Genomic DNA, 10628 nt, shown 5'->3' with positions numbered 1-10628 from the left:
TTTAAACACAGCAACAACATTAATTGCAAGGCACAAAATTCTGTATTAAATTAGTTTAACTGAGAGAAATGAAAAAGTGGTTTGACATTCATAATTCAAAAGAAATAATAAAAGAAACAACAGGAATAAATGGACTTTGGAAAAGACATAAAGTGTTTGATTATTCGTTCATTTTTAAGGGTTTTCAACCTTGTGGTTTGGCAGGCAGAGATGGAGCTGGGAGCAGCACTTGGGTATCGGGCTTTGGACTTTATCCCAGCCTCTCAAAAACCAGGAGCTGCACAGCTGCTGACAAATTAGTTATTCCCGATCCAGACCAATCCTATTACCAGTTCAGGTCAGCACCAATGCTATTATAGCTCTGCCACTGTGGCACTTATGTGACCTGATGTCTGTCTTGTTCGCCACACACAGATATTGCTCTGTGTGCATGTGTGTGTATGAAATGAGACATGAGAAACTATTGTCGTGCTAGTTAAATGTTGGTATAACTTCCTTACTTCCACATGTGAAAAGTTACTAATAGTAAAGCAGAAATTGTTAAAATGGTTCAAAAGTCAGAATAATTGACTGAGAAAGGTAGTTCTTCCTGCTTATACTATCAAATGTCACAGGGGAAAAAATAGAAATGGAGATAGCTGGGTCATTACTCACATATACTGTATGTATGTCTATATGGGGAAGTTATGATTGATTATCTTCCTCTACTGTAACTTAAGTTTTCGTCCATTGTTCCAGAAATGCTTTATTCCAGCCAGCTCTGTCATACATTCTTTAACTGAAAATAAGTCATTCATGAAATAAAACAAATACTTAAAAATATATATGTCTTGTCAAACTGCTGTGTTAAGTGGATGTCACCAGATTCTACCTCTACACAATGACACACCACGACCCTAATTATTGTACCTAATAAATGTTATAATAATGACATGCAAATCTATATATTTTTTTAGCTATTTCCATACTTGCCATGTTGAATATGTCTTATTTTGAACTACTGTACTGGCATCAATTCACATTCAACTGGGTGGTTCCAACAGCCAAATGTTGATTACAGAATTGCATTTTGTCTGCTTAAGGTTCTATATGTTCCCCCCCTCCCCCTCCTTGAGTTCTGCTGGGCCTTCACATTTAATCAGGATGACAGAAACCACTTTTTAAGTTGCAAAATAGAAATGCAACACATGGAAGCCTTAAAAGGAAATGAGGACCTTCCCTGCCTCAATTGCTGTATAACGTCTGTGTGAGCAGTCACAAAAGCTGTGTGTCAAATCCTGCCTTAGAGGAACCGTCTTACCTTATAGAACCCCACTTTTTTACACCGAGATGTAAATATAGATATGTATGAGTGAGGGTTTTACGGCACCCTGTTTTTTCTCATTGACAACCATTTTTATTCACTGGATGCCCCTTTTATGGTGATTTCAGGCATTTTTAAGAACGCATCTTTACTGCCTAAAGAGGAAGTTGGGGATTGGCTCTGAGGGAGTGAAAGTTTCTGTGACCAATGTGAAACAGAAGCACATCCCAAAAATAAAAAAATACCAAATAACTGGGATGTACAGACCAAAAAACAGACAAACAGACTCACACCGGTCACAGGATTGGCTTAGAAATTTACCTATCTTTCTTTTTTTGCCATATGCAGGTAATCAAAGATTCACGTGCTTTCTGTTTGTGTGCTCATGCATTCCACAGACTAATCTGCCGCAGCCTCTGATTACAGATGTTTAACAATCAGTGGGAAAGCCAGTGCCAATAAAACTCCAGCTGCTACATCAATTATATAACTTGATATTAGACCTTTTATTAACAATTGCATGGAAGATAGGCTGCTAGTAGTGTTCATTGGTAATTACTGTCTTGCTGTCTGTTCAGGATTGACTAAATGTGGAGGCACAAAATCGTAATGAACGTTTCGATCCGCAAGTGTGACACAGTTACAGCTGTTCAGTCGGCTGATTAACTGCTGAATCAGAAGTAACTGTATTAACAGCCACCCCTCCTCCCCTCTGGATTGATCCATAAGAGGCGTGCGTCCATTGATGTCATGACGCAGGCATGACAATCACAAGCCCTACCCAGACACACATTCACACACCTGCTTTTTCTAGTCCAATGCATTGCAGGTAAATTGAGGGGGAGCATTGAACATACACACATCCATCTATTTGCCCCTCTGTCCATGATCATTGCACTTTAGTACACTTCCTGCACTAAAACCTAAACGACTTCCACCCCAGTGGACCCAGATCCTCCACTTTATTGGTTCATCGGTGGTTATACACTTAGACCATAGAATTATTAAATCCATCTAAGTGTTTTGAAATTAGTTTGTAGTACTTAACCTCTCTAAAATAAAGTACGGTACATGAGTGTAGCTTAAAGCGGACTCAATGAGATGAATTATTGACCGTTAAAGGTTTGATGGGTTGACCATTAGGTGCAATGTGGCAGTTAGTCTCCACAAACTCAAAGCGTAACACTTGCTTGTAATTCAAACATGAAACTTGGAGCATTTGAAGAGTTTTGGGATCCAGAATAGCTTTTAGAAACAGAGCCATCCAAAGAAATGTCTGGACCAAACATCCAAAACTGATTACACTATAAACTGTTCTGTACTCTAACAAAAATAAAATGCATTACACATCACCTGGACTACTGTGCACGTGGTTGTGTGATCATTTAGACCGAGCCTCCCTCTGAGCTCTCCTCCAGCCCTGTTTCTCATTAAGCATCTCTCCTGGTGCCAGAATCAATAAGCACAGATGGGTGAAAGGAAGAAAAAACAGCTGTCCTGTCCTCTGCTCCACTCTTTATGAATGGGCAGATCATTAGCAAATTCCAAAGTGTTTACTTTTATCACACAGGAAAGGCCGTTCTCTTTCAGGCTTCGCTGTACCAGTTTGTCATTTCTACAGTTGTAACTTCCTCTATGACCTTCGATTTAACATAAAGTGTTTCAACTGTTTAGTTTGGCTCTGCAGAAATCTATAGTCACTCAACACTCCCAGAAACAGATGAAAATACTTAGCTTAGAGTCTCTTTCTTTACCCTCCTTACCCACACACACACACACACACACACACACACGATGCATCTGTTTCCATACATCGCTGCATGGTTTCCACAAACAGATGCTTTTCAGCAGAGAGCTGAGTAGTGTGTGTTCGCCTGATGCACACGTCTGCACCTACATGTGTGAGTACCACCAGGCCTTTAATGAAAGGAAGCCAGGATGACCACTAACATCTCACGTGTGCCCAATCATAGCGGCTTTGCCAACCATCTCAGCACATCAGCAGCGCGAACCACAGGAAGGGAAGCGGAGAAACAAAGGGGACAATGAGAGGGAAGCCAGATTAAAAGTGAAGAAGGGAAAGAAAGAGAGAAGCTCAGGGCGGGATAAATGCTTCCAGTGTTTGCGGAAAAAGGAGAGATTATAACATGGCTTGGCATGGCTCCTTAGCAATCATCTGTAGCGCAAAGAGTGGGTGGGTTCTCCACCTCCACAGAATAAATGATACGAGGGGAAATAGGAGTAAACAAGATCAGTCATTATAATTACTCTCATACGGCGACTCCCATTCATCAACCACCCCACTTCAGTCTCCCTTTCTTTTCCATATGCCTCCACTTCCAGACTTTTATATCTGCCGCTTCATCGTGGCTTGATTGCACTTTTGTTTTATAATTCTCTTTCTATCATTTCATTTAGGCTTGTTTTGTCTGAACTCTACTACTGAAACTGAATTACTTGTTTCATGATTACAGGCTTGACACGTTGATGTGCCTCTGCGCAACAAGGAAGGAAACTATGACACTACAGCTGACGGCATATTAGCATTTAATTTAGAGCGGTTCTGGATGCGGCAGCCACGGCCAATGCTAACAATAATTTTAGCCAATTTCTTTGACTTTTTTTCACTGCAAACTATGAGTGAGATAGAATCTTTGGCTCTAGTTGCAAGACCGCGCATGCAGCACAAGGCTTTGAGCCATGCTGAAGGCATAGTCAATCATGTCAGCTGTCTCCAGGAATTGGATGTGGTTCTCTTGTTGTCTTGGACCTCCAGGCTGCTCTGTCTACCTCACTCTTATTCTTTCCCCTTTTCATATTTTTTTTCACAGAGGAATCTTGGATAGCAACTGCAGTGTGGAAGAAAATGCTTTCAACAATAGTCACCCACAGTTACTCACGTCATGTATGAATGAAAGAATGTGTTGTAAATGGTCTGTTCCAAAATGTGGTATATCCATTTAGGGACGCCTATAAGATAATAGGGGAAGGCTTTCTGGGGCCCTGCTGTATGGAAGGGGCCTTTACTGCCGTCACTGAAAAAAGAATATGTAAGTCAGGGAGAAATCCCTTGTAGAAAAAACATATAAATTCTACAGGTGACTGAAGCAGGACGAAGTTAACTTTAATTAGCTGCAAAGGCTTTGTGTGTTCAGCTTAGCAAGCTTGTGAGCTAACATTCACTAATCACCCCAAGCACACAGTAATCGTTAATTATTAACTCATTTGCAGAATGGAAAAATAAAAAGAGAGGACAGATGCTGCAGCTCTTGCAACATTAGCAAACCCAACACAGTTATGCAGCCACTAATTATCATTCTTGACAAGCAGGGATTATCGTTCTCTCCAATTTATCAAAGGATGCTTCTCACATGTTGTTCTCATTAGACACATTTTCTTGTTAAGCCCTGCAGGATGCTGTGCAGCAATTACGCACTGCATCTGGCCACTGGGGACATGGACCTGGCCTTCCTCTGGAAGGATGAACACGCTCCCGCTCTGGGAGATAAACCCCGCCAAGTTAAATTCTCCCCAACTGGGAGTGCACATAAGTACCAACACCCATACTGAAGCCACACCAGCACGTTCATGTTGGGGCTCTGGTTAGACATTTGATTGAATTAAAGAGTGGAAAAACATTTCCACAGAAGAATGAATAAATACTACCCTGCTATCTAAATCCATCCACCTGTTCTTTTCAGTGTGTTGCCAAGATAACTCATCAAAAGTTGGAACAAGGTGCTTTTTCGTCAGGACTGTGTAGGATAAACTTTGTGACTGGGCATCAGGGTTCAATAAGATTGGGGCTCATTTATCTGTGCTTTTCTTTCCCTTAACACCCCCCCTCCACACACACACACAAACACAAACACACACACACACGCACACAACCACCAACACCACCTAGCCAACTCTGCTGTCTTCCTCCTGTGGTGGATGCTATAAGTTGGTTCTTGTGTTGTCCAAGGGTTGCGCAAGGTCATTACAAGAAATACACACATATAGATAATTTATCTAGTGTGAGCGATCACATTCAAGTAAAAACCTCACATCCTCAGATGTATTTTTTAAATCTATAAAAAAGTGGATCTGTGTGTGTGTGTGTGTGTGTGTCCCTTGTGCAGTTAGCAGTCATGTCAACAGAGCAATCATTCATGAAGAGGAGCAAATACACTCACAGGGCTTAGCTTTGCAGGCAGGTGACGATAGACAAGCCTTTCAGAGAATGAGGGAGGGATGGAAAGAGTAGGAGGGAGGGAGGGATGGATGGATAGAAAAGAAGGATTGGAATGGAGGACTATACAGCACTAATGCATAGCCTTCATATTCTGGGGAGCAGTCGAGCATGCACTCGAGGGTGACTTAGATAACAGAGTGTATGGTTTCGGCCTGTTTGACGTGGGCGTAGACATCATCCTCAAACAGGAATTTGTTAAATATAAAAGTCACCCACACTATCACTACTTTTAGTTTGTGTATGATTGCAAGTGTAATTAAGAGTCTAGCCACTATTCCCTAGAGGGGTCGCTGGAGCCTATCCAAGCTGGGTTTGGTGGGAGGCGGGGTTAAAGATACTAAATTAAAACAACGTTATGTTTTCTAATATGTAAATGACAAAATCAAATTATTTTAAAAACCTTATTTAAACTGAGGCAACAGCCAAATGATCACTTTGAGGGAAATAAATAGTCCAGAGGTGCAGAGGAGTGATGAGAAATTGTCTACTTCTTATTGACGGAAATAAACTCTTTGGTTGTCTGTTCTTATACTTCTTGAATGCTTTTCGCCACAATTTCAAAAGACTGTGAGAGGGTTACGCTCAAGTTTTAGAAGCGGGTTTAGGTTAGCGTGACATCATTTGAAAGTCCCCACAAATTTGAGGATAAACAAAACATGCATATATGTGTATCTGTGAGTGTTTGCATACAGTATACGTACGTTTTTTATAAAAAAAAAGAGAGCAGAGTGTAAAACCAGGCCCAGAGGAATGGTTTATGTTGGTTCAGTGACCCGCGGCACCCCAGCAAATTAGAGGGATGCTGGTGAGATCTTACAAAATATAAGTACCGGTATGTGAACCGTGTTACCCATCAGCCACTGTGGCGTGGTGGTGCACATTTGCTGCGTTTTCATTTAAAGTACTGCATTGCCAAGAGTTCACAAGAGTTTGAAGCTTTCTCATTAAACAACAGTTTCAAAAAATGTTTATAGATGTCATATCCAGTCAGGAATGTTGAAAACGTGACACAGGACACCCCGCCACCCGGCGTTGCAAACACACCCCACACTTTGTAAGACGTCAGCTTAAATCTTGCCGCATTTTGGACGGCACACAGCCAAGTGGCACGCCTTTATTGGCTTTAAAAGATAATGACATGCCTACAGACAGACTCTACCCACTGACTCAGGGTCAGCGAGTTCCCGAGGAACGCCGCAGGTTGGGTGGTGAAACCTGACATCATTTTTGCAGCTGAGGAGAACTTACAGGCCTGTGTTGCTGCCAATCGCACGGTTTTCCAAACTCTCTGTTAAAAGTGGACAATAAATTGCTGCCACCCATGTGGCTGAAAAGCCGCTCCGCCTCTTTCAGCATCGGTGCTGCGCACTCAAAGCCATATGCCCTTTTTCATTACTCCGGCCAGGCCAGCTGTATTGTAACTACAACCAATTTCCTTGCACTCTATAAAGCTGTCAATCAAAATCATACAGAACAAGGAGTGGAGGAGGAAGAGGAGGGGGGGGGGGGTTGTATGTGTGTGTGTGTGGGTGAAGGTTGGGGGTGCAGGAGTGGGCTGCAGGCCTCCAGATGTCATGAAAGAGGGAGAAGGAATGGAAGAGGAGGAGAGGATCTTATCAATGGTTGTGCTAAGCAGTATTACATAAATGTCTTTTTTTTTCAATCAAAGACTGCATTCGTTGCTGGACGCGCCGCACAACTGGCATTTAGAACAGGATCGTTTTTACAGTTCAGGTCTTGCGTGTTGCACTTTTTCAAGAAGTCACTCAGACCAAATCAAAACTTCAACACTTTCCATTTATTAAAGTTATGAACAAAAAGACAAATAAGTTATAATATGTTTATTTGTTAGAATTCTATCAGTGTTTGAACATTAATATTTAGAGAGCTAGTACAATTTTCTACTCTCATGGCTAGCCTTTGACGAACCCACAGAAACAGCGGCCTCTCTCCGAGGATCGGAAACATAATACTGAAGGGGAGGTGTCCACGTTGTCTCACAAGACAGTTAGCAGTGAAAATGTGCACCTTATTGGTTTTTTTCTTTCCTGTTGTGTTATATCATTACATATAAACTCTTTAAAAATATACTTCTGTCAAATACCTTGACAACTACTATGTACACTACAAAAATAAATTTTCATATAAATAAATTATATGGCATACATTTATCTTTGTAACTGAAAACAGCATACATCCGTGCCAACTGAGAATGAAATGGCAGTCTGGAAGAACCAATTTTTTTTTTTCCTTTTCAAATCCTCTAAGAGCTATGATGAGACCTGTAGTGTAAAAAGTTATATACTCTTTTTCTTCCTATTTAACATTAGTAAGCACTTTATACAGATCAAACTCCATTAATGTAAAAACATTAAACTGTAATAGTGTTTTCTTTTTCAATAGACATAAAAATCCCTGCAATTGTTATCCACTGGCATCACAACAATATTGAAAGAAAATACCATATTTTATATTACAAAAATATAAATATCACAAAAAAAACATACAAACAAACCAACAACAACAAAATAAAACAGTTGCCAGCTATGATCCTCTCCACTATTGCCAATGTGACATCGGGAGACAACAAACAGAAATACCTATTCAACGCAAGCAGCTGACATAACACGGTGGACAAAAGGAGGAAAAGCTGCAAAGAGCTACGTGTGTTGGACAGGAAGTGAGTGTGTGGCGGTAAATTGAGGTGTAGACTTGGTGAGCGATGGGGTCAAAGGGGCTTGGGTCTGGTATTGAGGAAGGTCGTAGGTATGCAAACTGGCCATTGTGGCAGACAGAGAGAGAGAGAGAGACAGTGTGGGGGGTGGGGGTTGGGGCTGGCAGTGTAAACTCTGACCCCTGAGGCTATGGGCTGTGCCATTCATTGTCATCGATATGACCAATTAGCATCAGTGCTGCGTTGTGGATTTTTATTAGCTGAGGTCAGTGGTGACATCTGAGGCCAAATTATGTTGTCCTTACTGTCACTGAATGTTTGCTGAGAATGAAAGAACATCTTACTCCCCTCCCCCTCCCCTCCACCCCACACATACACACACACACACTGAACCACATATACTGTAGAGCACATGGTTAGGCCATAGAGGACTAATATAGGAAGGATGGACTAGCTTATTGGTTGGACATAAATAAAGAGCTTCTGGAGTTGAGATATTCCTGTAAATGCAGTTGAAATTCAATCAAGTGCCATGGTGAATTAGGTACATACACAGTTCAGTATGTAGTGTACACGGTACAGTATACAGTTTGGGATTTAGCTTATCCACTAAACACAGCCATTTAGGGTACAGAGTTAGTGCCCCAAGTTGACCCTGTTCCAGAATCAGTAACGTGAACGTCCCTGTATAAAAAAAAGTGAGTTTCTGAGATGGATTTACTGCTCGTATATCAGTATACAACACAGAACCTGTTTTTAAGCTTGTTAGGGTTTAAAAAAAACAATTAAAACCTCTTACAGTAAAATACACCTGAAGAGCAGCCTAACGGACAGTGATACAAAGCTGGGAACAGAAACAGGTTCCGATGTAGAGGCAATAACTAAAAGAGGAAAAGAACAAAAAAAGAAAACAACCTTTAAAATTCTTCATATCTGCTCGTCTTAAATAGCACGCATAGCGTGTCAAGTTAAACAGTAACTGTTTGATAACTACCACAGGTTTGTGATAAAAAAAAAGATTGTTTAACATGTGTACCTCTATAAAATAACACATGCATACACACGCACCCTCACATGCACGCACAAATAGCCCTGTTTGATAACAGTTGCCTGTTTTCAATAAGTGTAAATATTACGGTAGTCATTTTTGAGAAGGTCTGTTCTGATGTAGAAGCTGGAAAATAACAGGGTTTTTCACATAATATAGGCCACACACGTACACACGCACACTTACACACAAACACACACACACAAGCGTTTGAAGGTGTAGACAGGTCACTTATGCTTAAAGAGACCTTTGCATAGAGTTATAAATGTATCATTTTGAGCAGCAACAGTGAATGCTGTCATGGTTTTTTTTCTAGATTTAAATGAAACTTTCTAATGGCACAGATCCACAGATGAATGAACAGTAATCAGATCTCTCTCTCACACACACACACACACACACACACACACACACACACACACACACACACAGGCACACGCCATTGAAAATGGCAGCCCCAGTCTGTTAACATGAGGAGTTGAACAGCTCCTAAAATTATAGCTACTTTTTGTTCATATTTACATATGTATACATCTTTTAAATACACATAGAGATATCTGTGAGAATAGTCCACTGGGTTACAGTAAAAATGAGCACCATGAAGGCAACACTGAAAAGTTTCTTGCCACTTAAAACCAGAGGCGAACTGGGCTGGACTATGCAGGGCTGAACTTCACCAGACACGGTCAGCTGCTTAGTGATATGGAGAAGTCCATCTTTGGCCATTATATTTCCATCCACACCTAGAACCAGAAATAGATGATTTTACTGTCAGTATATTATTACTGGAGCTATTACAAAACACATGAAGGGAAGGCTCACCTCAGCTTGCCCGTCTGCCACTGTTCCTGTCAGCTACCTCAAACTCCAAATCTTGAAGCTCCATGGCTTCCACCTTCACGCCTCTGGCCCCAATTTCAGTGTCCTGTGGCACATGTGGGTCCTGGAAGTTAGGCTCCGGCACCTCTGTCGGTTGTGATGGTGGGCTGTAACTGTCTGTTGCAGTGTAACCCGGGTAAGAGGCAGGGGGGTTCTGGCCGGGCATGGGAGGCGGGTGGACGGCGACAGTGACAGAGGCTGATGCTGTTACTGTGGTGATGGGCTGGCAGAATGGAGGGAGGTTAGGGTGGTGGTGTGGAAGGTGCTGGGAGCTGTGGGAAGAGCGGGCTCTGTTGCCTGCTAAGTGTTCTCTGTGTCCGTGTGAGCCATAGTGGCCCCCAGCCTCAGTAGCAGTTTCAAAAGCGTCTATGCGCGGGCGGGCTGGGGGCGGGACGTGCCAGTGCAGCTGGGTGGGATCCCTGCTGGTGCGTTGCGTAGCCCTGGGCTGGAGCCCGGAATCGCAACCCTGAGAGGGGACAGACTGTAG

General features: G+C 42.0%; 1 protein-coding gene across 1 annotated transcript in view; it reads right to left on the bottom strand.

Moving 5' to 3' along the window:
* Positions 1 to 7318: 7318 nt before the first annotated feature.
* ptch1 (patched 1) overlaps positions 7319 to 10628 on the bottom strand; it is a 37193-nt gene continuing 33883 nt past the window's right edge. The window contains exons 23-24 of the mRNA XM_011615593.2: positions 10085 to 10622; positions 7319 to 10005 (exon numbers count right to left, since the gene is read on the bottom strand). Coding sequence (XP_011613895.2) covers positions 10086 to 10622 — 537 coding nt within the window. The 3' untranslated portion in view covers positions 7319 to 10005; position 10085. The remainder of the gene's footprint in view (positions 10006 to 10084; positions 10623 to 10628) is intronic.

The sequence above is a fragment of the Takifugu rubripes genome, chromosome 21, assembly GCF_901000725.2.
Source record: "Takifugu rubripes chromosome 21, fTakRub1.2, whole genome shotgun sequence".
Lineage (NCBI taxonomy): Eukaryota > Metazoa > Chordata > Actinopteri > Tetraodontiformes > Tetraodontidae > Takifugu > Takifugu rubripes.
This window is presented reverse-complemented; position numbering and strand designations above follow the sequence as displayed.